Source organism: Phasianus colchicus, chromosome 13, assembly GCF_987193195.1.
Source record: "Phasianus colchicus chromosome 13, bPhaCol1.hap1.1, whole genome shotgun sequence".
Taxonomy (NCBI): domain Eukaryota; kingdom Metazoa; phylum Chordata; class Aves; order Galliformes; family Phasianidae; genus Phasianus; species Phasianus colchicus.
Genome location: NC_143448.1, coordinates 1,614,434 through 1,642,283, shown reverse-complemented (window position 1 = coordinate 1,642,283; position 27,850 = coordinate 1,614,434). Strand labels below are relative to the sequence as shown.

At 55.9% G+C, this 27,850-nt stretch overlaps 3 protein-coding genes across 8 annotated transcripts in view; 1 reads left to right on the top strand and 2 right to left on the bottom strand.

Moving 5' to 3' along the window:
* The window catches only part of WDR59 (WD repeat domain 59), a 48,757-nt gene extending 38,345 nt beyond the window's left edge, over positions 1-10,412 (bottom strand). Inside the window, exons 1-5 of one of the 4 annotated variants that reach the window (XM_090149715.1) lie at positions 10,302-10,404; positions 9,870-10,002; positions 6,072-6,121; positions 4,042-4,177; positions 610-695 (exon numbers count right to left, since the gene is read on the bottom strand). In XM_090149715.1, coding sequence (XP_090005841.1) covers positions 610-695; positions 4,042-4,177; positions 6,072-6,112 — 263 coding nt within the window. In that variant the 5' untranslated portion in view covers positions 6,113-6,121; positions 9,870-10,002; positions 10,302-10,404. Of the gene's footprint in view, positions 1-609; positions 696-4,041; positions 4,178-6,071; positions 6,122-9,869; positions 10,268-10,301 lie in introns of those variants that run through there. The other 3 variants (XM_031615411.2, XM_031615409.2, XM_090149714.1) reach the window with 3 other exon arrangements.
* Positions 10,413-10,858: 446 nt separating this feature from the next.
* On the top strand, positions 10,859-23,539 carry ZNRF1 (zinc and ring finger 1). Of its 2 annotated transcripts, none has more exons than XM_031614907.2 (5): positions 10,859-11,610; positions 21,473-21,568; positions 21,899-22,004; positions 22,092-22,182; positions 22,302-23,539. In XM_031614907.2, the coding sequence occupies exons 1-4, from the start codon at positions 11,193-11,195 to the stop codon at positions 22,147-22,149; spliced, it is 678 nt and encodes a 225-aa protein (XP_031470767.1). In that variant the 5' UTR covers positions 10,859-11,192; the 3' UTR covers positions 22,150-22,182; positions 22,302-23,539. The 2 variants fall into 2 exon arrangements, with proteins under 2 accessions (XP_031470767.1, XP_090005847.1); XM_090149721.1 differs by lacking the exon at positions 10,859-11,610 and adding an exon at positions 11,678-21,383.
* LDHD (lactate dehydrogenase D) lies at positions 23,513-27,842 on the bottom strand. Of its 2 annotated transcripts, XM_090149720.1 has the most exons (11): positions 27,746-27,842; positions 27,555-27,667; positions 27,340-27,481; positions 27,127-27,268; positions 25,806-25,965; positions 25,540-25,739; positions 24,510-24,638; positions 24,253-24,380; positions 24,079-24,169; positions 23,898-24,009; positions 23,513-23,823 (listed from the first exon to the last, which is right to left on the bottom strand). In XM_090149720.1, the coding sequence occupies exons 1-11, from the start codon at positions 27,839-27,841 to the stop codon at positions 23,658-23,660; spliced, it is 1,479 nt and encodes a 492-aa protein (XP_090005846.1). In that variant the 5' UTR covers position 27,842; the 3' UTR covers positions 23,513-23,657. The 2 variants fall into 2 exon arrangements, with proteins under 2 accessions (XP_090005846.1, XP_031470766.2); XM_031614906.2 differs by having other exon boundaries at positions 25,540-25,965.
* Positions 27,843-27,850: the final 8 nt, after the last annotated feature.

The following is a 27,850-nucleotide window of genomic DNA, read 5'->3' as shown; positions in this document are numbered from 1 at the left end:
GAAAAGGCACACCATCTCAGTGAACTCCCGCTTATCACACATTCTTGGCACCGACCCTTGGTTCTGGAATGCCTCCTTATTGGGTTCACCAGCTCACCTGGGATACAAACAGCCTCCAGGGAGCCCAAACAACTGCCTTTTCAATTTGCTGCCATTACACCCTAAAGTCAGGAGCTAGAGTAAGACAATGCTACTAAAGTGTACCCTTACTACAGGCAGAGATCTCTATCTCTGAAGCACCACTAACTCACTGAGAACTTCATCTTTGGGATTATTTGCTTTAATTCAGCTGCTACCACACAAAAATATGGCTGGGATTCAATTTAATAAGCATGCTACTGTTTCCCCAGTGATTACTGTTGTTCATTACAAGGACAGTAGCCTAAGGCAATGACACTGGAGCTATCGAAGGCTAAGCTAATATACTGGGGAGAGCCACTTCACATCTGCCAGCTTCTCCAAATGGGAAAGTAAGACGAGGCGGAAGGGACAGTGAATAAAAAGAAGCTCAGAGTAGAGCCAGAGCAGAGCCAGGACTGAACCATTCATCTGCTATGAAACAACCCACCGTTTTCCACCCAGCAGTTCACAGCACCACTTGCTCCTCACCTGATCACACGTGTGTGTCCTTGCAAGGATGTGCAAACTTCCCCATTACCTTCCTTCCACTTATACAGGTCAACTCGCTGGTTGCTCTGAAATACAAAGGAAGAAGTGAGACTGTGCCAGCAAACAAGGCAGGACAGGAATCCACATGCCTTGATCAGGTTCCCTTCCCTTTGAATATCCTGCTAGCAATCAGTCCCACTGTGAATAACAAAGCCCTCGCTTGACCAAAAGCAGAAAAAGATGAACATACAGGCTGCAAGGCCCCTCAAAAGCATACACTCTAATTATATCCACTTAAAATTGGAGATAAACAAGAATAGGAGAAAAATCACATTGCAAAACAATCCCATAAACCGGTGTTCTCAGAACTTTCATTTCTTAACAACAAGCTGTAACTGCAGGCAACAGGCAGGCACATTTTCTCTGCAGAAACAGCCTGGCAGCCTGCTCATGTTCACAACCAGTTTTCAGCAAGGGGGATGATGGATCACCACTGGTCCTCCTCAGCTCTCCCTCGATTCCCTTCTGCAATAATCAGGGCCACTGCCAAATGAGAACAGCACAGTCTAATGGTTTCAGGGTCACCTCCTCAAGGGTACTTTCATTTTGCCAGTTCAGGAAAAACCAAAAGATGTAAGTGCTTATCACTAACTATAAACCACAGGAGCAAGCCAAATGAATCAATGACAGCATTATTTAGGGTTTCTTCACTCATTTCAGGAATAAATCCTCCCCCAAACACAGCCACACCATTACTTGAAACTAGCCATTGTACTTTAAGTTTATATTCTGCCCTACTCAAAATTCACTTCAGCCCAGGCCAGCTCTCACCTTTTTGGGACAGAAATTGCCTTTCTGGGTGCATACACAGTACCAAGCACAGTGGGTTTTGAGCCGTGACTGGAAATTCACAAACAAAAGCCAAAACAGACTATCCTCAGTTGGAAAGGACCCATAAGGACCACTGAGTCCAACTCCTGACTCCACACAGAACCAAAAAACAGGACTTTAAAATTTCATCTGTGTTAGTCCCTCATTTCCAAGTGCACAGGCAGACAGAGATAAAGATAATACAGAACAGACAATTCTTACATTCTGTGGCTTTTTTTTCCTACCCCAAAGCTGTTTCTTAAGAGTTTGAACTAGCAGACAGATAAAACACTCCAGCCTTCCCTGAAATGGGAGGTCTCCTCCCAGCTCAGCAATAATATAACTGCATTTCTCTAATAGCTCACAGCAGGGCTCCAGAAGAGCTTGGGGCAAGGAAAACTGCTTGCATGTTTCTCACTGAAAGGAGGACTGAAATGGGTAGAGTGAATTTCAATGGAATTTGTCCAGGACTCCAGAGCTGATGCTACAAGATAAGCATGTCCAGAAGTTTCACAGGCTCTCAGTGGAATGCCTCATGTAGAAAGTACTGCCTGTAGCACCAGGCATGGCAGGATGACAGCTCCTTCCACCAGCAGCACTTTTATAAAAGTGCTTTCAAAAAAGTGCTTCTCGTGATTAAGAATCAGCATATACTTCCAACAATTTAATCACCCTCCTGTTCAAGCACTTATGACCACACAAAAGGAGTAACAAAGATCTAGAATGGAAAACAATAGTATTTCTGAAACAATGGCTCAGCAGTCCCTAAAAATGAGCCAGAGGGCAGACAGAGCCAAGCACAGCAACAGGACCTGGTTCAGTTCTTCTGGAAGTAAGTCAAAGAATGAGAAACCTCACCCAAGCACAAGGATAGGTTTCCCCTCTGACTGCACCACTTCCAATTAACCATACTGCAAACAGAATGTAGCTTTCTTCAAGCAGGAGGGAAGCCTTTTGCACTCCCTTTCCACCCACAGTGATGCAGAGGTACAGCACATGTTACACCTGAGCTGGCTCCATATGACAGCCTCAGCACAGGACTGAAGGCCAGAAGCAGCACAGAGCTGAATCCAAGCTAAGTTAGCCTTCCCAATATAACTTTACCCCTGTAAGTACAGCCTAACATAAACACATCCACACTGCCTCCAAACCTGGGACACAGACCTGACACCTTTCACTTTTAAACAAGGCAGGCTAAATTCTAGTCCTGGGACAAGTCCGGACTACATCAGAATCAAAAAGCCAGCTAAGTGCAAGATGGTTAAGGAAGTGATCCTGATGATGAGAAAGCTGTCTGATGTTGTCTCAGGGATTTGGTATCTGACGTGCAACTGCTCCCATTTGCAGGAAGGTCCTACTCAGACTGGACATAACCAATCACTGAATATTGCTCTGACAGGGTGTTTGAAAAGAAGCTTTCCTGCTTTACTCACAACCTGCACAAAGCATTCCTTATTTGGTTTTGCTTTTCATATGCCATATTCAGAAGTGGTAACAAAGGACACCATCTGGCAAGGTTTGTTAGTCCTCCACTTAGAAGATGACAGCTGCTGAAGGCACCTGAAAGATGTCAGTCATATATACCAGAGCTGGGAGGAGAAAGAGACTGGGGACCAGGGAATGTCAGAGGGCAAAGCAATAAAGGCTGCTAACTTGCAACACCGGTTCACTTTAAAGACCATCTTTAATTTCAATAGCTAGTCCCAGAAAGAGAAGGAACAAAAATCATCTTCAACTGAGTTTTCACAATATAATAGAAAAAACCTCCGCACTTACTTATTTCAGGACTCATCTATAAAAGCAGAAGCAACTCAGCTAACATCTCACCATGACAATAGGCTGCATCCAGCCAGTAGCCATCAGCTCCAGTACTGCAGCAAAGGTTGCTGCTGGCAGCTGAGCATGCTGTGTGAACAAGCTACATAGCACCACAGACAGAGATCAGAGCTGCACTCAGGCCTCAGATGGCCATTAAATGAGCACCGTTTAAACATGGCTTGCATCAGTGCTTCTTCACACCAGCTGATTTACTTCCCCACGTGTTTAACAAAAAGCCGTTGCTGACTCGGTCCCTGCCTTACAAGCCCAGATAGTTACAGTGTTGAGCCAGTATTGACTTGTGCTATTTACAGACTGCCTGGTGCACCACAGCCCACCAGGAAGGCAGGGAGGTGAAAACAAAACAGCACAGAGCAAGAAATTCAATAAGTGCACAAATCTCATAACAGAATGGAGGTTAGAAACAGAACAACCCCTCCCCCTTCCTTCCTTCCTTCCTTCCAGAAGAGGACTATTTGGATGCCTGATTTATCTGGTAAGGTGCTTTATAAAACACAAGGAAGAAAAACTAGATTCAACACTTACTGACCGATCACTGAGAACCAGCAAGCCAAGTCCCTCACCTCACTAGCAGTAAATCAGAATTAGGCCTTCGTCTTGCTATGAGACTTGCAGAGGCATGCCAACATCAGCTCCACACTGCCTTCCAAGTGTGCAGAATTCCACCCATAAAAAACTGGGGAACGGTATGAGCTCTACTGCTTTTACAATGAGTGAACTCACCGAAGCTGCAAAATAGTACGCGTAGCTGTCGTGTGGGTTCCACTGCACTGCCCCAATGTCCCACTTGCTCTGCCGGGAGATCTTTCGATGGCCCTCGTTTGGTGCATCCAGATTGACTATGTAGAGGAAACGGCGGCTGCAAGGCATAGACACAAAGAGGTTGCATCGCACAGGGCTGATCTCAAAAGCCCAAGCTCACATGGAGCTTACAGCCAAGCACAGGAGCTTCACAAGACACATGAGAGCACCCTCCTAAGAACGCTGCTTTCGGTAACAATTCCAAACAGACATTTAGAAAAAAATAATAAAACAAAAACACTGAAAATCTGTAAATGCAACAGGCAGCTCAGACTACAGAAAACTTCAGTAAGCAGGGCACAAAAGCAAGCACTGGGAAACTGTGCAAAGACATACAGATACACTTTGCTGGACTAGAGCAGTAGCACAGAGGAGGTGGCTGAGGCTGGGTGCGCAGAGCACTGCCTGCACAGGAGCCAGCTTCACCCTGTGGAGGCTGATCTGAGCAGGAGTCAACAGACCCTAACAAACCTGGCTGAGGGTTTTCACACTGCGATGTCTGGGGGCTTGTGCAGGCAGTACAAGCAGAACCACACAGAGCTACCTCAGCCGCAGCACTGTATGAATGTGGGTGGACACAGCACTGCACTGACCTGGTTATATTGCTGACCTGAGCCAACTCCATATGCAGAAGAGAGGTGTTTGCATGCTGCTGAACCTGTGCTCTGTTTGCTGCTGGACATGGCCAACTCCCCATAAGCTAGGTGAGATATTCCCTCCACAGTGTGATTCATTTCTCAAACAAGATAAAGCTCCCAGAAATAACTGTGAGCTCGCTGAACTCTAATGGAAGGCCAGTACCAAAACATATGGAACTGTATATAATTAACCACATCAGCATCACATGTGTCAGCTGCGTGGTGAGCATACAGCTGCTCTGAGCATGGAATTCTCCCAAGAGAAAGAACACAGAGAACCTCTGTTGCTTTTCCAGAACTAAGTCCCCAGGGCAGAGCTCCCTGCTCTGAAGAGTGAATATGCTGAGGCCTCTGAGGCTCCTATGCACCTTTAAAAGAAAGGAGGCAAATTCTGAACAACTACTGGAGAATTCTGAACAGCAGTTGGTCCTGACAGTGAATAGCAGACAGACTGCCCTCAGCACACTGCTGGCCCAAATAAACTTTAAAGTGGGTGTGTGCGAGGAAGAGATATGAAGTTAGACCCAAACCAGCTGCTCAGTTGCTGCTCCTGTGCAGGCATAGCTGCTGGATGAAGGGCCAGGGCTCTGCATGGTGCAAAGCTTCAATCAGCAGAACCACACACATCCTCAGTAGCGAGCCACAACCAATGCAAAGCACGCACAGTCCCTTGGTGTCCCCCTTATATCCCACTGCAAGTCCTACAGCTGATTTATCAAAGGTAGAGAGACATAAGGCAAAGAGACTAGCATGCACAGGAATACATTACTGTCAGATCAGCTCTGCTAATACCTCATGGATGGAGGTGACAACGGTGAATTATGTAAAGGGAAATGGGAAAGCAGAGGGCAGAAAATAAGCCTGAGAAAACTAAGGCAGGAGGTGTTTGGCTCTTCACAAGCATCACCCTACACTGAATCTATTAAAGTAATAGGTCAGTGACAGAGAGAAGCTTGGCTCCTCTCACCAAGCACACTATGGGGGGCAAATTTCATCTTAAGCAAATGACAGTATTTATTTCAAGCAGAACCCAAACAGTGCTTTCTCCCACTCCACTTCCCATAGCAGATTTGGGAAAGCATACATCAATAAAGCCATAGCAGCATTTGATTTGTGTTGTTGCTAATGTCTGTAAACTCTGCATCCCACTGGAAATGTTCCCCACAATCCTCTTTGTGAAGCCCCTCAAACAGAATTCAGCTGCACCCTTCCAAAACAATTTATCAGCCCTTCAGCTGAGGTCAACCTGAAGGTTGCTGATTTGGCTTGTGAAAGTGACTGTCATACATTTCTAATGGGGATTGTCACACTCACCCTGAGAGTACTGCGTGCTGTCCCAGGCAGTCCACTGACATAGCAGTTGCCTGTTAAAGACAAACAGAGAACAAGACTAAATTATACCTGTCAGTTCGGCTTCTTAGTCAAACACACAGCTTTGGGGAGGAGCTCGGGAAAACCTGCAAGCTTATCTTCGAGGCATAAACTGCTCTAAGAGTCAAAACTGATATCTCTCAGGGGTAGCAGAAGTAACAGCCCTTAAAGGATCATGGATGGGTGACAGGATGCAGCAGTTGATTTGGGGATGCAGGACAGTGCAGAGAAAATATTCTTTTTTAGAACAAATAGAAGACCAAGATGTGGCAAACACCATTTCAGGCACTTGCTTCATTCTGACTGCTCTGGCAATCACTGCTGATGCCTTTCAATCAGCAATCTCACATAATCCTTATTAATCAACCTCTGCTCCTGCTCAGGGGCTTTCTCAGCTGCTCTCCTGTTGCAGGGCCAGATTTAATTACATATGTAGAGGGAGATAAAAGTGCAGCCATTTGCGTGTGGCTGGTCTCCAAACAAGGGATGGCTGAGAGGCATCAGAATTTACTCCTTGTGTAGGAGGCTAAGAGAGAACTTAAGCACCAAGAGGAAAAAAAAACAACAAAAAACCCAACCACCACAAAACAACTGCTTGAACGCCATCACCCCCTCTCTGTTCAGAATGGAACTGTTTGATGGATGATGAGCTCGTTTACTTGCCAACAGAATAAAGGAAAATTTGACTTGAAAAGCTGTGCAGCTCGCCCCATAAACATAGATATGTCTTCAAAGCAGTTCTAAGCGTTCACAGCGCAAAAACAGAACATGCCCCACATTCTTCAAGCTCTCTGCTGTCATCTTCAAAGCTAACTCTGAAGGCTGAGCATGTCTCTACTGCTGTTGGTGGCTCTGCCAAGTACACTGAGCACGGATTCAACCAGACTTTGGGATGTCCCACAGCTGCTACTTAGAAGCAGCACTAAAATCAGACAATATGGCAATCCCGCTCCGTTTCAATCACAGCTGCCAGAAGATTAACCATCATAAAACCTGGTTTCTCCAACCACTCTGCAAACTGCCTGCCCAGCACAGGAGGAAGGCTGGATCACTTGCTTGCAAGTGCCTCAGCTGAGGGAGAGACAGCTGCACCACAGGGTTGTTCTTCACTGGAGAGCAGAGGACTACAAGGAGAAGAGCTGTATCTACACCCCACCAGACAAAGCTGTATTACGTCTGCTACCCTCCTAGCTAGGTAGCAAATCTAGTTTTCCTGCAAGGTTTTCCTCATCCTAAAACTAGGACTCTACGTAAGCAGCCAGTTTCTAAATCTCTAAATGGTAACAAGGTAATTCCAGCTTCCTAGATTTTCCTTGCAAAACAACAACGTGGGTTATTAAATTTATTTTTAAAAAAGATAATCACACAGGACAAGGAGGTTTTCCCAGATGATGCATATATTTCTTGTGATGAATTAGAATGAGGATCACTGAAACCACTACTGGAACCAGAGCTTTCTCATGTGATGAAGTGCCCGTCAGCTGCCATATTTCACACAGATTTGGCCATCTTTCCCCAAACTGGAATAACACCAGTCAGTTTAAAGTGAATGATCACTTTGTGTACAAGTTTATTTCTCTAGTGTTGGCACCAGAATCTCATAAATCCTTATAAAAAGTTTTTAATAATGAATATTGCTAAACTGTTTTTTCAGGCTCCAAACATCTAAGACGTAATGACCAATTAGAATGAAGTAAAAACCTTCATGTGTCAGGTTGCTACTATTTGGGTCACAAATAAAATCATTTTATGGCAAGATCTTCCTTATACTATTACAGTCTCTCATCCAGGCAACAGGGGAAAAAAAAAATAAAGCAGCTGTCAGACACATTTGATGTGCTTTGCATATTGACATGTCAGACTTCACAGCACAACTTTCCAGACGGGGGAAGTTGAAATGAAAGAAACCCACCTGAAACTGTTGCTTTATCCTAAAACAACAATTGGACTAGCTAGAATTGTAATTTATGAGTACCAGTTCTCTGAATAAGCACATCTGAAAACCGCCTCTGAGCCCACAGTGCAAGCAGTAACTCAGAATTTCAAAGGTGACTGTAGCATTGCACCTGATTCCTGCTAGGCAAGCCAAAGAAAACACCTTTTCATACCTGATCTTACATAAATTTTGAATCTAGCCTTGTTATCTCTCTGAAGTACAACAGACCAACCTGATTTGCCAAGGCTTTCAAGAGCAGCAAATTCTCAGCAAGACAAACCCGCTGCCTGAGTAGCTGACTCCACTACTCACAGTGAGTTGCTTTGCAGCTGGATGTGGTAAGCTGTATGCTCCTGTTAATAGCACAGACAGCCTGAGGAGAGCCTGCATGTCACATACCAGAAAAGCATCAACTACTGCCTCTGTCAGTTTGTAAAGACAGATGTCACCTGTAGCCAATACTGGCCCCAAGCTACCCTACCATTTTCAGTAAAAAGCGTTGCTGGTTGGGTGCTGTAGCTTTCTCACAACACCCTGGCACGGAAAATAAAGGTCACTTCTTGCAGACATGTCACATCTTTGACCCTTTGGTGTTGTGTCTGTTTTGTGGTAGGGATGTTGGAGACAGCATGGCCACCAGGCAGAGCTCAAGGTCTGTGCAGAAGCTGAGGTGCTTCAATATCTCAAGCTCAAGTTTCCTATCTGCAGGCTTCAAAGGGAAAAAGCAAAAGCAAAAAAAGCAAAAAAAGCAAAAAAAAAAAAAAAAGCTCAAACCCAAATACATAAATAAGTTCATCCTGAAACCAGCAGCCGAGCAGCCCTGGACACTGCAACTCTCTGGTTTCACATGAGAGCACAGGCAGGTCAGAAAGATCACACCAGAGTAAACCAAAGTGACCAAAATACCAGCGGTTAGCCTCCCTGCTAATCATAGACTCATAGGATGATCTGGGTTGAAAAGGCCCACAGCGCTCATCCAGTTCCAACCCCCTGCTATGTGCAGGTCACCAACCAGCAGCCCAGGCTGCCCAGAGCCACATCCAGCCTGGCCTTGAATGCCTGCAGGGATGGGGCATCCACAGCCTCCTTGGGCAACCTGTTCCAGTGCCTCACTGCCCTCTGGCTGAAAAACTTCCTCCTAATATCCAACCTAAACCTCCCCTGTCTCAGTTTAAAACCATTCCCCTTTGTCCTATCACTAAAGTATGCACCAGCACCACAGCAAGACTGCAACCAACTGCTGCAGAGGGTTCACACACCTGTTCTTCCCCACTCCACTCCCACATGCAAGTCATTATGAATAAGCGATCAAATCATGAGGCACATTTCTCCTGAGCCAGATGTAATATGAATCTCCTATGTGGGGGTAAGTACCCTCATATCTCAGCTTCCTGAGAGCAAATCCTCGCCAACAGACAGGACAGCTTTACACATTTCATCCAGGAGGAAAGCAAAACCAACGTCAGGCGTTTCAGCACGGAGCTGACAAACTCTGTTGGCTTACAGAGGGCAGGCTGGGTACAACGTGCAGGATGTAAGGGCCTGGCTGGGAATGGTGAGCACAGAGCTGGCACTGATCTGGGACGTGAGGAAGAACAGAAGATGACTACAGACTCTGTTTGTTTTCCGGGTTTCTCGGGCTCACCCACCAGGCTGAGCTCTGTGAGAGCAATGGCAGTGCCACAACAAAATACTCTTCCACAGAACGGTTTCTAAGAGAGCACACAAGCAGGGCCTGAAGGGAGCGCTGCTACAACCTGCACACACAAAGCCAGAGCTGGCCTCTCTGCTCTTTCAACCCTAACCTGCTATTCCTGCTGACCACGCTACACCCAGCAGCCCTATGGCAGCCAGCAAAGGAGCTGCGATGGCCTCAGAGGAGGAACGAGGAGCGGGGTGCGGGAAGCGGGAACGCCTGCTGTTAGGCCCGGAGCAGAGCTGGAAAAAACGGACGCGTTTAGAATTAATACTGCAAACGAAGCGCCTCACGGATTAACGCGCTTCCCCACCAACCGAAGCGGCGACAGAAACAGCCCAAACCCCGCGAGGACGTTCGCCATCCCCGCAGCCCCGCGCTGCGCTCTGAGGGGGCACGGCCAGCAGGCCCGCGGCGGGCCGTCCTCAGCAACCCCGCGCCCGCAGCCCTTCAGCCCGGCGCCAGCCGCCAGCCACAGACCGCGCGGCACGGCCCTGGGGCCCGGCGGGGCGGGGGCTCGCGCTGCTCCTCAGGGCCCGACCTGGGCGTCGCGGAACTCCACCACCACATTCTCGCTGCTCCAGCGCGCCGCCATCTTAGGCCGCCCCAGCAACGCCCCGACGCCGGCCTCGGCGGGGCGGGAAAGGGGGAGGGGCCGGCGGGACGCGCGTGCGCACCGCCAGCCACGCGGCGCGGGGGCCGCCGGGACTCGTAGTCGCTTGGCGCCCCTCTCCTCGCGCAGCCCCCGGCCCGGCGCGCTGCAGAGGCGGCGCGGGTTCCGCGCTCCGGCCGCGGCGCGCAGCGGGGCCCGCTCAGCGGCGCGCGCGGGGCCGGCGAGGCGCGGAGCCGCACGCCCGAAGCGGCCCGGCCCGTTCGCCGCGCGCGGGGAGCGCCGTGCGGGGCGTCGCGGTCCCGTGCGGGAGCGGCGCCGGCGCCGCGCGGTCCCGGCAGCCGCCGCCGAGGCCCCGCGCCGGCCGGCAGCAGCGCAGGGGTTAAGGGCGGCGGGCCGGGGGGGGGCCGGGGGCGGGAGCATGCGTGCTGCCGGCCTCCATTGTCTCCGGCGCGGCGCCCAGCAGCCAGGCGGCGGCCGGCAGCGAGGCCGGGCCCGGCGCAGCGCGCAGCCCCGCAGCCGCTGAGCCCCCGCGGGAGGGGTCCGCCCGCCGCCCCCATGGGCCGCAGCTGATCGCCCGGCGCGAGGGAGCCCCCCGCCCTTCCTCTCGCCCCCCCCGGCTTCGGCGGTCTGCGGCGGGCCCGGCGGGGGGAGGATGCCCGGGGCGGGGATGGGTTTTCGCCCGTAGCTCCCCTCGCCCCCCCCATCCCCTCCCCTCCCCGTCCCTTCCCCCGCTTCCTTCCGCCGCCTCTCGCCGCCCGGCGCGGCCCCGTTCCCCGCGGGGGGGGCTGCGGCTCGGCTCCCTGCGGCCCCGCGCTGCCCATGGGGGGCAAGCAGAGCACGGCCGCCCGCTCGCGGGGCCCTTTCCCGGGGGTGTCGACGGATGACAGCGCCGTGCCGCCGCCGGGGGGGCCGCCCCCCTTCGGCCATTACCGGGCGGGCGGCGGCGGCGCCATGGGGCTGCGCAGCCGCTCCGTCAGCTCGGTGGCCGGCATGGGCATGGACCCCGCGGCCGCCGGCGCCGTTCCCTTCGGGCTGTACGGCCGCGCGGCGGGGGAGGCCGAGCGGGCCCCGGGCGGCGGAGGGCCGGGGACCGACTCCACGTACGCCCATGGCAACGGTTTCCAGGAGACGGGAGGCGGTCACCATAGAGACGGGATGCTCTACCTGGGCGCCCGGGCCTCGCTGGCCGATGCGCTGCCCCTGCACATCGCGCCGCGCTGGTTCAGCTCGCACAGCGGTGAGTGCCGGAGCCCCGGCCCCTTCCCTGCCGACCCTCGGTTCTTCCCGGCTCCCCCTTTCCCTGATGTCGCTCGGCCCCTTGATGCAGGTTCCCACCCGCCCCGGATCCCCCTGGCTCTGCCTTCCCCCATTTCCTACTAGCCCCGATTTTTTTCCTGGCTTCCCACGGCCCCGGTTCCCCCCTTCCCCTGGATCCCTACAGCTCTGGCTTCCTCTTGTTCTTCGCTTCCCCTCTCTCCCTCCATCTGCTGCTTCCCTTCATCCAGCTTCCCCCATTTTCCATTAGCCCTATCCCCTGATTTCTTCCTGTTCCCCCCTTTCACCGATTCTCCCCAGATCGCCCCCGCCCCAGTTCCCCCTAGCCTCAGCTTCCCCCAGTTCCTACTAACCCTGGTTTCCTCTTCCCTTGCTCCACCCAGCTCTGGTTCCCCCCATCTTTCCCTCTCCCCTTCCTCTGATTCCCCCCAGCTTTCCCCAGTTTCTCCTGGCCCTCCTCCCACGTCTCCCCCCATCTTCTGGTTCCCTAAAGCCTCAGCTTTCTCCATTTTCTCCTGGCCCCTTCCCCTGGTTCCCCCCATTTTCCCCTGGCCCCTTCCCCTCGCTCCCCCCAACCCCAGCTTTCTCCCAGTTTCCCTTGGCCCTTTTTCCTCGCTCCTCCCAGCTCCTGGTTGCCCCCAGCTTCCCCACTTGTGGCCCTGCTGCCCAGTAAAGAACATGGGAAGGAGAGCTGCCCTGCTTTGCTCAACCCTAAACGATTCCCCCTCTGCTCCTGGGATTGGCACTGTGTGGTTGTGTCAAGGTCAAGGCAGGAATGAGTGGTGGGAGGAGGAGGCTTACTGCAGGGGAGATGTTCTGGCCCTAGGGATGTGCCATCCTCACAGGACTTGAAGGGGGAAGCAGAGGAGGTTGGTGTGAGGATGCTGGGGCTCGAGCCCTGGGTCTTGAAGACTGGCTGGAGCTCCTCGTGCTGCTTTTGGAACTGTGTGCAGGGGTGTCAGGGAGGGACAGCACTTCTCATGCCTCAGGTACTGGGAAATGGCACTCCAAAATGAGATGTAGGAATTTTTCTCCTTTGTTTCACCTGGTAAAGGGCCAGGGAGAGGCTGGAGCGGGTTTCCTTGTTCCAGCCAGCTGGCACTGTTGTGATACCGAGGAGGAAGCAGTGGAGGAACTGCCTGCCTCGTGGGGCTGGGGAGCCAGCTGGGTGATCCCACAGGAAACGTGTGAGGCTGAGGGAGGGGTGGGATTGCCCCCCACTAACCCTCACGGCTTGGACGATAGTGGGTGTCCCAGTGCCTGGGAAGAGCTGTGTGTGTGAGCAGGGCTGTGTCACTGACCCAGTTCTGGCTGGGCACAGGGAGCAAGGTGGGAGGTCCTCCCCTCCCTCGTGGCTGGAGGGAAGTCATTTCAGGGATGTCTCCTTGCGTTTCCTGGAACAGTGTGGGATTTCTCTCCCGCCTGGTCTCTTTACTGCCTTTTCAAGTGTTCTCGACACATGACGTGGTCTGGGAATTTCATAATATGTCTTGGGACAGTGCCTCATTTTCAGGAAGACTTGAAGCTGAACTAGCGGACGAGAGCCAAGCGCCAACCAAGGCTCATGGGGGCCGTTTTCCTACATCCATCTTAGGCTTTTTCCCCTTGTCCAGGCTCTGGGGGCTGCCCTTCTCAGAGCTGTGCAGAGCAGGATGCCCCAGGCACTGTTGATCCAGAGAAGCTGACAGCAGGGGACTCAAGCCCGAGTGCTCCTGCAAACTTGCTGCTTCTGACCTTGTGCTGCTGTGCAGCATCCTTTGGGTATTCTGAGAGAGGAGAGGGGCTCTGCTCCCTCCAGCCAAGCTTTGGGTGAGCCTGGTGCTCCTATATGAAGGTTGTACTGCAGGAACACCTCATCACTGAGCTGTGTGTAGAGGTGGTTGCTCACAACCTGTGACATTTCAGTGGTACTCCTCAAACTACAGTGCCAAGAGGCAAAAAGCTGATGGTAAAAATAAGCCGACTGCAAAATGGAGTGAGCTGTTTGCAGCCCTGATGTGGATTGGTGCAATGATGGAGCCCACTGCCCTTGGAGAAACGCAGTGGGGGCTGCTGCAAGAGCCGTGGGTCTCTCTGGTGCCTCTTTTGGGGCCCTCTGAGAGTGTTTGAGCTGCACTGAAGTGTGCACGAGCGGCAGTGAGAGCCATTCGGTCTGTGCCAAAGCCTCTCCTGGTGGTGTTTCTTCCCTTTTGCTAATTATTAGCAAAAGGATGCTTAACAACCGTTTGGAAAACTTGTTGGAGCTAATAAAGCTTCTGTGCTCTTCTGCTTAGTGTAAGAGGTTAATGGATCATCTGGAGACTGTAAGGAGAAAGGAAGGAGGCCAGCTTAGGATAGCAGGAATGTTAGCAAGCCTTCCATGATTGCAGCAGGGCAGGCTGGCAGCACACGCTCCTTCCTTTCTTCTCCCATCGACCTGCTCCACTCCATCAGCCCCAGAAAATGCTTAAGCAGCAGCGTGCTGGTAAATGGAGAGGAGCTTTGATGTTGTTGCGCGTGACTCTCTCTGCTCAGTCCAAAGGATGTCTTGAGGGCGGGGATGAGGAGACCCATGGGCACGGCAGGCTGAAGCAGGAGGATACGTGCCTGGGGAGTGTCTGTGCAGCCCATTCCACAGCATGGAGAGAGGCTCCTGGCCCCTCAGCCTCCTGCCTCTGCACAGGGAGGGAGTAGCAGGGCTGCAGACCTGAGTGCTGCCTGGGTCAGCACATGGGGAAAGCTCTCCCTTGGGCTTGCTCTTCCTGCAGTTTGGGGAAAGCACACCCTTTGGATCTCAGCAGGACAATGAGAAGCCTCTGGGGGGTCAAGGGGCTGTTGCCGTAACACAGTGCCTGCAGTAGTGAATGCATGGGTGGGCTTGGCACCTCTTTGTTCTCTTTATCTGTGCTGCTGGGTCTGTGTCCCTCTGTCCCCCTCTCTGTGGGGACTGCACCTCCCTGGGTGAGCGGATCCCATTTCCTGATGGGGATTTTCCTAGCTGTGAGCTGCTCCAGATCGAGGTGAAACTGCTCTGGGGTTTCTGTGTCTGCGTGGGGTTTTGTGCCTTGCACTGTTGGAAGATGACAAAGCAGCTTGTGCAACTTCGGAGCTCTCTCTTGGTTCCTGACCACCCTGCCCCTGCAGCTTTGTGATGGTGAGTCCTCAGCAAAGCCCACACTGGGAGGAAGAATGCAGAAAAATGAGACATGTGGCTCAACACCACGTCTCCTGGGTTGTGTGGTTCTCTTAGTACTGCTCTTGTTACTCATCTTCATCAGAGGATCTCGGGGAGTTTGCAGAGGCTGTAAGTAGCTTAAAGTTTATCTGGAAATCCCTCTCATCGCCCAAAGCCCTCGAGTGTTGGAAGCTCCAGCAAATCCATATCTCCCTGTCAGACAGCTAGCCCAGAGAAGTGCCTGGCTGCTCATCCTTCTGTGCAGTGCCATCAGGGGTAGCACACCAACAACGTAAGCTATTTGTCCTGGATGCTGGGAGCAAAAAGGGGGTGAGGTTCTCCTCTGCTCAGTGGGATGTTGCCTTCCAGCTGCTCTGCATCCTTTGCCAGGCAGGCCTGCAGCTGTGGATCAAGGAGGAAAGAAACATTAAGTGGTGTTGGATCCAGCCCTGGGGAAAGGACTTGCTAGAGGAAGAGCTGAAGATGGATGGATGGATGCCCTGGCAAGTGGCACACCTGTGGTGCGTCCGTGCTGATTGTCTCACCAGTGCTTAACGATCCTAGCTCAGGGGCTCTGTACACCAAAAAAGGAAAGCTTTATTCTAACTTGCTCATCAGCAAGCTGCTGGAGGGAGGCTGTGCTCAGCTATGGCTTTCCTGCCACTATCTCCTCAAGAAGCGAGCATCATGCATGCTGCCCTTCACATCTGCAGAAACCTGCTGTGGCAAACCTGGTTTTGCCAGTGGAAATTTCCAGAGGAGGTGCTCTTCAGGCCGTCTTCCTGTTGGTTTGGTGCTGGTGTCTGTGGGGGAAGCGGTGCAGGAGCAATCCCGACAGCCCCCCAGGCCAGCATTCAGCAGGAGAGAGCTGGGACGGGACAGCTCTGCTGGAAGAAAGAAGCCCGGAATACCAGAAGGCAGGAAATTGAGGCATGGCTTTTATGCACGCTAGCAGGCTGGAGATGAAGATAAGTGTGTCAGTGTTGGCGTGGTGCGTGAGCAGCCGGCAGCGGTTGTTATCCCTTAGCTCCACAGCATGAGCCCTGCAGAGTCTCCTGGCTGCTGTGCCTGGGCACTGCTTAGCATGCTGCTAGCAGGCTTGGTTGGGCTCGTTCCCCTCTAACCCTGCGTGTAAATCAGAGCAGGAGAGCTGCGTGCCCTCCCTCCTCTGTGTGTGTGCTCCAGAGATGCAGGAGCGATGCTCTCGTGCTCCCAGGCTGACCCACTTCCAGTCAGGATTGTCTTCCTGGCCTGTGACGCAACTTTATCCCATACTCGTTTGTTTTGCTGACATGTTTGTTCCAGCAAACAACCGTAAAGGCTTCTCTTCGTCATTAATGCACTGTTAGGGTTCCTCTGCCTCGTCTGCCGATCGATTGATGTGGACATCTTTGGTAGAGGAGTGGGCCTGGGGTTGGCAGCCGGCCAGCAGGGCTCTGAGAATCACGAGAGGATGCTATTAAATGCTGAAAAAAAAATCATCTGGGGAGGGGTTTAAAAAAAAACCAGAAAAGTATTTTCCGATGTAATCTGCTGTGTGCCAAATCGGGCGGCACAGCTCATCACCTGAATGAGCTCCCCGTGCCGGGGCACCCACTGCTGCTGGGTGTCTGCGGGGTGCGTCTCACCCTGCTGCTGTGCTGAAAGCCCAGGTGTGCTGAAACCCTTTTTGAATGAGTGCAATGGAAATCCACGAGAACCAATGAGCAGTTCAGAGGAGCAGTTCAGAGGAGCAAACGTGCCTGCTGCAGGCAGCACCCGAGGAGGCCCTGAGCGCTGCAGAAGCCCCGTGGAGCTGCAGCTGCAGGAAGCTCTGTGCCTGGGGCCTCTCCTCGTGCTGCTGCGCAGCGTTTCCGTGGGCAGAGCCCAGCCACCCGTGTTTCCTGCCTGCGGGGAGGGGAGCGTTCCTTTTGCTGCATTTCAGCACTGGGCCAGGAGAAAATTTGAGAGGTTCTGTCGCCTACTAAGGCTTCTGCAGGAGCTGGGGCTTGGGGCTGGCTCTGTCCTCCTTCCCCTCCTGTCCCTGGTGGTGGTGGGGTGGCTGTGGAGCAGGACCAGAGGGGGAGTTCCAGGCTGCTCACGCAGCTGTGGGCCTCTCGCTCGCGGCGGAGGAGTGAGACCACGTGCTCTGCACGGCGGCCTTGCAGGGGAGCAGTGGAAAGATTGACCCTTCTGCTGATTTTAGCAGGAATTTCCGAGGGCTGAGCTTCCCGTCCAGCTTGCTGAGGCCACGCTGGTGACAGAGGGGCGATCCCCTGCCAGGCAGAGCAGTGGGACCGGGCCAGGCCCTGCCAAGGCACCGCGGCATGAGGAATTGAACCAGAGCGGCTCAGCACTGTTTCCATCCCTGGCAGAAAGGCCGACGTGACAACAGTGGTATTTTTAGAGGCCCAGCTGCCTGCAAGGCACGAGGAGGAACGCAGCAGCGGGGGATTTGTAAGGGCTTCTGCCTATGCCTCCAGCCTGGCCCTCTCCCTGAGGTCTGATACGTCCTCCCATGCAACCCCAAGCACTCAGCTGGTAGCAGCCGTGTGCACAGGGTTGGTTTGGATGAGTTTTGGGCCCCACAGGTGGTGGGGAGCAGGGAGCAGCTCTCTGGGGGCTCAGGTTTGATGCCCAGGGGCTGGGAGGCAGCCAGGAAGTCCCATGTTCCCCATGGCCTTGTGTTTCTGGCAGCTCTGTGGGCTTAAAGCCTGGAGAATTGCATTGGAGCCTGATACAGTAAAGCTTTGGGGGTGGGTTTTTGGAGAAGGCTATTGAGGGGAAAACCTGCATTTCTTGTGATGGAGTAATTCATTTGGGAGCCTGGCTTTGTTAGTGATGGAGTTGCGTTTTGTTGGAAGTGCTGCAGTGGAATGAGATCCACCATTCAGACCATCCATCACAGGTCTCTGTACAGATGTGGCTGGGGAGGATGAGGGAAGGCTGTCCTTATCCACGGCGCTTAAATTCCCATCTGGAGGGAGGTGGAGCTGCCCTTCTGCCTCGGGTGCTGTGGGGGAGCATTCTGTGGGGCACAGAAGTGGTGTCCTGGGTGCTGTGTGGCAGCTTGAGCCCATCACTGCCTCCCAAGGTGATGCCTTGCTGGTGGTGCTCACAGTCAGCCCATCTCCTTCACATGTGAAATATTCTGCAGGCAAAAAGCAGTCTCTCGAGCTGGCCTTTGGATGCAGGACTCCTCTGCTTTGCGTTGCTGTTCTGGGGAATGCTAAAATTAGCTGTGTGCTATTCCTTAGGCAGCCTGTTCCCAGCACTGGGGGTGTTCCTGCGGTAGCACAGAGCTGGCTGGGAGGCAGAGGGACTGCAGGCTGCAGTTCCAAGCCCAGGCTGGAGGGAGCACAGCGTGCGGTGCAGGAGGGAGATACCACCTGTGACATCAGGACTTATGTTTGGCAAGTGTGACTGCGGCCACAGAAGGGCTTCTGTGTGCACTGCCACCCGGCCCCTCTGCTGCGTGTCCCATCTCCACACCCCAGGAAGGTGGGATGCTTCCTTCCCACCCTGACCCTGCCCTTCTGGCTTTCTGCACCTCCCCACAGCCATGAATCAGGAGGAAGGATGCCTGCATGGCCCTTAGGAACAAGGCTGGAGTGCTCGGCTCCTTCCTGCCTACGTGTCCCTGCTTGCATGCACCCCGTGCTGCCACCCACACCACCATGGCAATGTGGGCACACGGCACCCCGTGTCCTGTGGGGCTGTGCTGGGTGGGCACTGAATCAGGGGCTTCTTCAGCCACCTATCAAAGCGGTTTTGGCATTTGCTTAGGCAGGAGCTGAGCCAAGGGTGCTTTTCAGTTTTTGTCTGTTCCCATGTCACTTGGGAAGCTGTGGCTGGGTGTTACACACCAGCCTGAAGGCCAGAGGCCCGTGGGGTGTCACATCTCCAGTGGGACCCAATAGTTCTCTTGTTTCTCCTGCCTGGCCACATCCTCACCTGATGCAGGGCAGCTCATTTTGATTGAAAATGTGCCTTTGCCCTCCCAGAGCCCTAGGATGATGTAGTGCTGCTTTTGGCACTGGCAGCATTAACTGTGGGGCTTTTTCAGTGCTTTTAGGGCCTGCTGGAAGATTCAGAGGTTCCCAGCTCTGCTCTGCCTGGCTCTCTAAAATTAACCATGTAACCTTCCTAAAAATACTCTGAGGGCACCAGCCCCTGGAGGGCCACGAGTGCTGCTTGCTCATGGTTTCTAGAGCGAGCCATTGGAGAGATGAGGTCACCCAGCAATGCGTGTGCCTCGCAGCCCTGGAAAGCCCTTGTCTTCCTCAAAGCCTCCTGCAGGATGCCTTGTCCTCAGACCCCATGCTGATGGGGTGCAGTGGGATCCCGTGCCATCCATGCCAGGGCTGGTGCTGACAGCCCATCCTGCATCACAGGGGCCTCCCCTGAGCCTCCTAGTGGGAGGAATAGCTGAGCCCTTCCCCTCCTCTTTTTTGAGGTGTGTGGGAGGAGGACGGGAAAGGGCTGCAGGAGGAGGAGGGAGGGAGGGAGCTGAATTTTCCATGAGCAGCTGTCTAAACGTCATCTCCTGTGTTGCTTGGGCTGGCGGCTCCGGCAGGATGGATTAATGAGGGTTTTGGGGAAAGCAGTAAATAGCACAGCCCTGCCCAGGGGCCGGCTCCAAGCCCCAGCATCCATCTCAGCATCTGGAATGCAGGTGGATGCTCCAGCACAGCGACCCACACAGAAATGGCCCCAATGGCTCCATCCACCTGCTCCCCAAAATGTCACCTGGAAATGGGGTGAAGCCCTGTCCCTGTGGGTCGCTGTGTCCGCAGCTTGGCCTCTCGTGGTGCCCCTCACCCACGTTTGGGGCCAGCTGTCCACCTCAGGGACCCCCAAGAGCATCGCCTCTGCCAGCTGCTCTCACCATGCCAAGCATTTGTGCCGACAGCTGGGGTGCAGCGCAGCCCCAGCCCTGCAGCCTAATCGTGCTCCTTGCTCTGCTCCAGACAGGGGGGATTCATGCCTTTTTGAGATGCTTTTTGTGTTGTTTTTCTCCCCATCTCATAAAACACAGAGCTAGGAATGTCCTTGGCCCAGCCCCGTGCTGCTCAGGGGCCTTTCCCTAGGGTTTATGCCCTACATTTGTGCAGCACCCCGTGTCCTTGCCGTGTGGTCGCAGTGGGAGGGCTGCGTGCCTCTCTTTGCCCTCCTCGCGTGTCTCAGAGGGTGCTGCTGGATCTGGGGCAGCCGTTGAAAATAGCACATCAGCGTGGAGCAAAAGGGGGGACTGCAGTTTTGCCGATGCCAGTGCTGGAGAAAATGAGGTCTAATGGAGATGTGGCCCTTCCTGGCAGCTCGCTCCAGTTCAGGAGTCACTGAGCGGAGCCGCCCGGGGACGTCACGGCTGACAATGGGGCTGGTGCAGGAGGGACGGGGCTGGCAGTGCCCGGTTCAGCTGGGGACAGGAGCGCATCCCACACAGGGAGCGGGCTGGGAGGCTATCTGAGCCCTGGCTATAAATACACCAGCAGGGTAAACACTCAGGAGAGGAAAAAATGCTATTTAAGCCAATGGGTGCTGCTGCCACGAGGTATGAATTGGTCAGGGGTAAATTTAGGCTGACGATGAGACGGCAGATTGCGATGGGCTCCCGGCTGTGGCCCATCCGGCTCTGGCCTGGGATCCTTTGGGGAGTGGGGTGCAGTCCATGGTTACCTCTGCCATTAGTGAGTGCTGAAGTGCAGGGCAGTTCTCTGCCCCTCTGGGCTCCCTCCATTCCAAGGACCCCAAAAGCCCCAGCCCCATCCACTCGGTGGCAAACAGGAACTCAATTCATCCTCATTTGTGTACGTTCCCTTTCTTTCCTGTACAGGCTTTGCATATATATGAAAAAAGCTCTTAAGCGGCACTGCAGTCAAACCTGATCTGCTTTTAGAAGCCGGGTCCTTATGTTACCCTCTCCATCTCTGCAGGCAGGGATTGCTCGGCGTTCTGGTGCAAATCCACGGCAATGGCTGCATGCCTTGGGCTACATCTGCTCAAACTCAGGGCTGAGCACAGAGTGCAGGAGCCCTGGGCACCTGCAGCTCCGTTGGGGTTCTGCTCCCGGTCACAGCCGTGTTGCTCACAGCAGCGTGCGCGTGCTGTAAGGCAGAGTGCCCACAGGAGCTGGGTCCCTGTGTTAGGAGGTGTCTCTGAGGAGCTGGAAGGATGCAAAACCGTGGGCTTGGGGAGCAGAGAAAGGGAACAGCATTGGAGTGGGCTTAGAGAGGGATGGGGGAGAGGGGTGAGCCACACTGTTGTTGAAACCAGAGTCCAGAGGGCCTGGCGGAGCTCAGGGTGGTGTTGGGGGCCTTGGGGATGTGGAATGGCTGCAGGTGCCTCCTGGGTGGACAGAGCTGGCTGTCATGGGGGGGGGACACGTCCCTGGGTGCTGCGTGATCCTCGCCCTTTAATGCCTGGGAGCAGCTGGGGCCACGTGTGCTGCACCCTGGCTGGCTCCCCTGCCCTCTGCGCAGGGCTGGGGGACGAGCGGCACGCCGGCTGGGTGGCTGTCCCTGTGCTGGCTGTGCGGAGCACCGCGCGCAGGATGAGCGTGCAGCCGGCAGGCGCAGCGTGGGGGCAGTGGCACCATGCAGGTGGGGGACCCTCCGTGCTCCCTGCGATGCGGCTGGGCTCTCCTTCCTCCCCCCTGGCTCAGGAGCTCTTCCCTCTGCTCTCCTTCCAGGTTTCAAGTGCCCCATTTGCTCCAAATCCGTGGCTTCTGACGAGATGGAAATGCACTTTATCATGTGTCTGAGCAAACCTCGCCTCTCCTACAACGGTAAGGGCTGGGGTGGGCACGGTGGCCTGCCAGCATGGGGACTTTGTGAGCAGGCAGGAGGTGCAGGCTGGGGCTGCAGCGTGCCAAGAGGGCTGCGCTCCAGCTGCTCGCTGCGTCCGCTGCTTTTCCTTGGGACCCTTCATAGCACAACCCTGTGCTGCTCACCACAGTGTGCTGTGCCCAGCGGGGCCGCGCCGTCCCAGTATCCTGCCCAGCAGGGGTGAGGGCAGGTGGGGCGAAGCTCAGCTTAGTGGGGAATGTGGGGATGAGCCTCGCCCTGGGCAGGGACACAACACCCGTGTCTCACCGGTGCTCTCTCTTCCTCTCCAGATGATGTGCTGACCAAGGATGCCGGCGAGTGTGTGATCTGCCTGGAGGAGCTGCTGCAGGGGGACACGATAGCCAGGCTGCCCTGCCTCTGCATTTATCACAAAAGGTACGTGGGCACAGGGAGCTGTGGTGGCGGGGAGGCAGGGGCAGCCCTGGGCTTGGCACCGAAGCTGACCCGCTGTCCTTTCTCCAGCTGTATAGATTCCTGGTTTGAAGTGAACAGATCTTGCCCAGAGCATCCTTCTGATTGACCTGCTGGGCGTGCTTGCTGACTTCTCTCTAAGGTGAGCCCACGGCGGGGTGGGGAGAGGGAGGTGAGAAGGGGTGAGCAGGGCTGCGGGTGTGTGAGCCGGCCGTGGTGCCGTGCACCATGCTGTGCTGATGTGGCCTCGTCTCTCCGCAGGGCACCTTGCTACCTGCTGTACCTCCTCTCCCCGTCCCTCCCGCCCTGCCTGGACTTTTGGGCTGACGTTCAATTCCTCACAGACGACGAAAACTCAAAAAAAAGAAACAACCAACCAGAAACTTGAACCCACTCGGGACAACGGCGAATTTTTTATTTTATTATTTTTATTTTCCGTCTTCTTTTTTTTTTTAACTTAAACATTAGGAAAAAAAAAAAACCAACCAACCAACCAACCAACCAACCGCAACACCAAACCGTGGAACATCCAGGAGAGACAGTGTGAGAAGAGCAAAGCGACCCGCTCTCCCTGCAGCCACGAGGAGGGATCCAGCACCGAGGGAGCCGCCGTCCTCGGCCCAACGCTGCCATGATGTTTGGCTTTTCTCCCCGCGTGGAGCGGCGCTGCCGGGGACAGCGGCCAAACGGAGCACGCGGCACTTCTCACCGGGCTCGCCTGGCGCCCGCGGGCTCTGCTCGGTTTTTGCACTGACTACACGGGAATTTCCTCCTCTCTCCCGTCTCCCTTTTGGAGATCTCCAGCCCGGCCCCAGCAGCGCGTGATGGGGACTCTGCCCCACGCCGGGAGCGGGGCCGCCGCTCTGCCCCATAGCGGGGTCTGTCTTTCAAGTGTTTACAATGAGAAAAAGAAAAAAGGAAAAAAAAAAAGAAACAAAAACAAAAACAGCAACAAAAAAAAAAAAAAAAAAAAAAAACAGAGAAAACAGACAAAACCGAGAAAAAAAAAAATATATTAAATGAAGCTTCGTGTTGACTGGCGTGTTCTTCGATTTGAGCTTCCCTGCCCCGGTGATGTTTACAGACTGGTCACTCTTTAACTCAGCTATAACCACTCAGAGACTGGACAGCCGCAGCATCCCCGCCCCCCCGCCGTTGCCAAAACCTCCCCTCCAACCCGTCACCTTCGGGCTGAACCCTTTGAGGAGGGGACCTGGGGGTCCTCCTTGGGCCCCACCAGCGGCCGGCAGGTGAGGACCCCCTGTTTTATGGCCGTGCCCCCATCCCCGTCCCCTCCTGGCGCGGCGGGCGCGTTGTCGTTGGTGAGACCTCCCCTGCCGGTGGCCGTGCCCCCGCGGGAAACGTTTCTGTATTTATATATTAAAAAAACAAATGGGGGGGGGAAACGAGTTCAGAGCTTGGGGGAGCTTCCTTCATTAGTCAAGGTGTTTTGATATGGTATTAAAACAATGTTCAATAAAATATTCACTGTTATTTTATTTCACTGGCATTCTTGGTGAAACGGGGGACCGTTGAGGGGGGTACCGGAGCCCCCCCCAGGTCCCCAAAAAGTGGGAGGATGGGTGGATGCGCCATGCCTTGCCACGGTTGGGGTGATCACAGCACCTTGCCGGGGTTCATCAGATGGAGGGGGTCCAGGGCGTCCTTGATGCGGCGCATGGCCGCCAGCCCCACGGCACCCCGCTCCTCGCGCAGCAGCGCCCGCTTGCCCAGCCCCACGCCGTGCTCCCCGGTGCAGGTGCCGCCCGCAGCCAGCGCCCGCCTGGGGACGGGGACATGGCTGTCATCTTGTGGCCGTCCCGGGAGCCCCGTGCCCACCCGGTGCTGCAGCCCCACCTGCCCAAGCGCTCGGTGAAGTCGTGCACGCGCTGCGCCTCATCCGGGTCGTCGGCACGGAAGACGAGGATGCAGTGGAAGTTACCATCGCCCACGTGTCCCACCATGGGGCCTGCGGGGACAGGGCTGAGCGGGGCTTGGGGCACGGTGCCCAGCAGACAGTGGTGGTGGTGGTGCTCACCAGTGAGGCCGGAGTCTCGCAGGTCCCGCTGGGTCTCCAGCACGACGTCGGGCAGGCGGGAGATGGGCACGCAGACGTCGGTGGAGTAGCCCTGGGTGGGTATGGCTGGATGTGGTGCCGGGAATGGGCTCAGGGATGGGGACAAAGAGGGGACGCGGCGCTGCCAGACCTCACCTGGCAGCCGGGCCGCAGGGCCAGGGCTGCGAACCAGGCACTGTGCCGTGCAGCCCAGAGCCGCTCACGCTCCTCTGGCGCCTGCGCCCAGGACAGGACAGAGCCACCATGCAGCTGCACCAGCTCCTCTGCGGTGGTGGGAGAAGAGTGATCACAGCAGCTGCCAGTCACCATCCTGCACCCAGGACCCCACTGTGCCCCCACCATGGGCACCCCTCTCCAGCTCAGATCTCCCCTTCCCCATCCTCTGTCCCTACCTGCCTGCTGCTGCTGCTCAGCCAGGCTGCGCTGGGAGCCATGCAGCTCCAGGAAAAGCATGGCCACCTCCGGCAGCTCCAACCGACTGTAGCGGCTGCAGGCGCCCGCCATCACCTCGTCCAGGAGCTCTGCAGGGAGGAGGTGGCTGGGGACGCTGCTGAGGTTGTCCTGTTCCCACCTCCAGTCCCTCCCTGCCTTCATCCCCATCCCATCCCCACACTCCTTCCCATCCATGTACCATCCCCATCCCATTCCTATCGGTGTAACCATCCTCATCCTCTTCCTTTCCCATCTACATCCTTGCTACCTTCATGTCCTGCCCTCATCTCATGCAAATCTCACCTATGTCCCCATCCCTCTTTATCTCCCAGTCCCATGCCTCTCCTCAGTGCATAAAATCATAGAATCTTTTATGTATGAAGGGACCTTAAAGGCCTTCTCTGCTCGCACTCCCTGCACTCCCTGCACTGAGCACCCACAGCTCCATCAGTGCTCACAGCCCCATTCCCTGACCTTGGCTGCCCGCAGGGATGGGGCAGCACCAGCTCTCTGTGCAGCCTGAGCCACTGCCTCACCGCCCTGAGTGCGAAGAACTTCTTCCTTAGTTCCGATTTGAATCTCCCCTCTTAGCTTGAGGCCGTTTCTCCTTGTCCTATCAAAACACACCCCACTAAAGTGTCTGTCCCCTTCTTTCTTACAGCCCCTTTAGATACTGAAAGGCCACTATCAGGTCTCCCGATCCCCATCGCTGTTACCATCCCCCTCCCGTCCCCATCCCGTCCCATCCTGTCCCGTCCCATCCCATCCCATCCCATCCCGTCCCATCCCATCCCATCCCATCCCGTCCCGTCCCATCCCGTCCCGTCCCATCCCATCCCGTCCCATCCCATCCCATCCCATCCCATCCCGTCCCATCCCATCCCATCCCATCCCATCCCATCCCGTCCCGTCCCATCCCGTCCCGTCCCATCCCATCCCGTCCCATCCCATCCCATCCCCATCCCACCCCTCCCTCTCAGCAGCACCCACCAATGCGTGCCACAGGCACGGCCGCCTGCAGCACCTGCACAGTGCAGCCCACAGCATCCCTCACACTGGGGAAGGTGCAGGCAGCAGAGACCACAGCCTCAGGCAGGGGGTGCAGGCGCAGCGTCGCCTGCGTCAGGAAGCCCAGGGTACCCTCAGATCCCACAAACAGGGAGGTCAGGTCGTAGCCAGCCGCGCTCTTCCTGTGCAGGGAGAGGTGAGCGGATGCCGGGCACCGCGGCCCATGGCCCCATTCCATCACCCCATACCTGGCGCTGCGCCCAGGCCCGGCGGTGTGCAGCAGGCTGCCGTCCGGCAGCACCACGCGCAGGTTGAGCACATTGGGCCGCATGGTGCCGTAGCGCACGGCGTTGGTGCCCGAGGCTCCGGTGGCTGCCATGCCGCACAGCGAGGCGTCCGCCCCGGGGTCTGCAGTGGGGCCAGGGGAGCCAGTGTGCTCGGGGGTCAGCGGCACCACCAGCACGTGGCACCCCTGGTGCTGGGAACCCCTGGGACCCCGCCACTCCCAGCCGTTGGGCACCCCCACCCCATGCCTGCCTCTATTGCACCAAGCATTCTCCACAGCACCCAGCTCTGCGGGCCTCCCCAGCATCCCTAGCAGCCCAGAGCCTGCCAGTACGCCTTGTCTCCTGGTATCTCTGGCCCCACGGGCACTTCCATACACCCCTGTGCTCCCAGCACCCTTGGTCACATGGGAAATCCCAGTGCTCCCCATCAGCCCCAGCCCTCCCAGTGCTCCCAGCAATACTGGCCCTATGGGCAACCCCAATGCCCACAATAAACAAAGTCCCCAAGCAGCCCCAGCCATCCCAGCGCTCCCAGTGCTTGCAGTACCTTTGGCTACATAGGCAACCCCAGTGCTCCTAGTGCTCTATGTGCTCCCAGTTCTTCCCAGCAGCCCCAGCCATCCCACTGCTCCCAGTGCTCCCAGCACCCCTGGCAACATGGACAACCCCAGTTCTTCCAGTCCTCCCAGCACTCCAAGATCTCCCCAGCCATCCCAGTGCTCCCAGCACCCTTGGCCCCATGGAATATCCCAATGCTCCCAGCACTCCAAGATCTCCCCAGCCATCCCACAGCTCCCAGTGCCCTTGTCCCTATGATATGGCTTCCCAGTGCTCCCAGTGCTTCCAGTACCATTGGCGACATGGAATGTGACCATGTTCCCAGTATCCCAAAATCTCCCCAGCCACCCCAGTGCTCCCAGCATCCTTGGCCCTATGGAATATCCCAATGCTCCCAGTATTCCAGGTTCTCCCCAGACACCCCAGTACCCCCAGTACCCCCAGCACCCTTGGCCACACAGGCAACCCCAGCGCTCCAAGTGCTCCAAGCTCTCTGCAGCCACCCCCCGCCCTCCCAGTGCTCCCAGCACCGCAGTGCCCATGGGGAGCTCTGGCATCCCAGTGTACCCAGCGCTGCCTGCACCCCTGGCCACATGGACAACCGCAGCGCCCCAAGTTCTCCCCACATCCCCCGCCACCCCATTGTTCCCAGCATTCCCAATGCTCCCAGCACCCCTCGATCCAGCCCCAAGTGTCACCCCATGCTGCCCTGCGCCCCCAGTACCGACGGGGAACCAGAGCCCAGTGCCACGCAGATGGGCATTGAGAGCCTTGCGGGTGACTCCAGGCTCCACCGCCACCGAGAAGTCCTCGACGCTCAGCTCCGAGATGGCGGCCATGCGGCTCAGGTCGAAGCAGACACCGCCCTGGCACAGCACAGCATGGCACGGGCAGCAGCAGGCGGTGGGGGCGTTGGGGGAGGCTGGGGGCTGCATACCTGCACGGCGTTGACACCGCCCTCCAGGCCGGTGCCGGTGCCGAAGGGCACCATGGGCACGCGGTGCCGGTAGCAGAGGGCCACCATCTCCTGCAGCTGCTCCACGTCTCGGGGCCACACCACGGCATCGGGGGGTGCGCACCTGGCGTGGGGCATGGCTCTCATCGCCGGCCCCAAGGTGCAGCGTGGCCCCCCGGCGCCACCCCCAGCCCCACCTGTGCATGGACTCATCGTGCCCGTGCTGCTGCCGCACCGCCTCCGCCACCGACACGTTGGGGTCCCCCGCCACGGAGCGCAGGGCCTGCAGCAGGCCGGGGGGCAGCGGGTGCTGCGGGAGGGGGTCTGGTCAGCATGCGGTCGGGGTCAGCGTGTGAGGGGACCCCTCGCAGCCCCCGTCCCACCCCACCTGGCTGCAGCACCCGCGCCGCCCCACGGCCCCCGCCAGCCGCAGTGCGTGCCGCAGGGCCATGTTGGGCCTGGAGCTGTGCCCGGGGCTGCGCATGGCCCCGTG

Excerpts from the sequence above, each read along its gene's own strand:
- ZNRF1 (XM_090149721.1), top strand. The coding sequence starts at position 20,756 with ATGGCTGCATGCCTTGGGCTACATCTGCTCAAACTCAGGGCTGAGCAC. Across the intron at positions 21,384-21,472 it reads GGGGCAGTGGCACCATGCAG|GTTTCAAGTGCCCCATTTGC; the intron begins GTGGGGGACCCT and ends CTCTCCTTCCAG. Across the intron at positions 22,005-22,091 it reads CTCTGCATTTATCACAAAAG|CTGTATAGATTCCTGGTTTG; the intron begins GTACGTGGGCAC and ends TCCTTTCTCCAG.
- LDHD (XM_031614906.2), bottom strand. The coding sequence starts at position 27,841 with ATGCGCAGCCCCGGGCACAGCTCCAGGCCCAACATGGCCCTGCGGCAC. Across the intron at positions 27,482-27,554 it reads CACGATGAGTCCATGCACAG|GTGCGCACCCCCCGATGCCG; the intron begins GTGGGGCTGGGG and ends GCCCCACGCCAG. Across the intron at positions 24,639-25,539 it reads CGTGCCTGTGGCACGCATTG|AGCTCCTGGACGAGGTGATG; the intron begins GTGGGTGCTGCT and ends TCCTCCCTGCAG.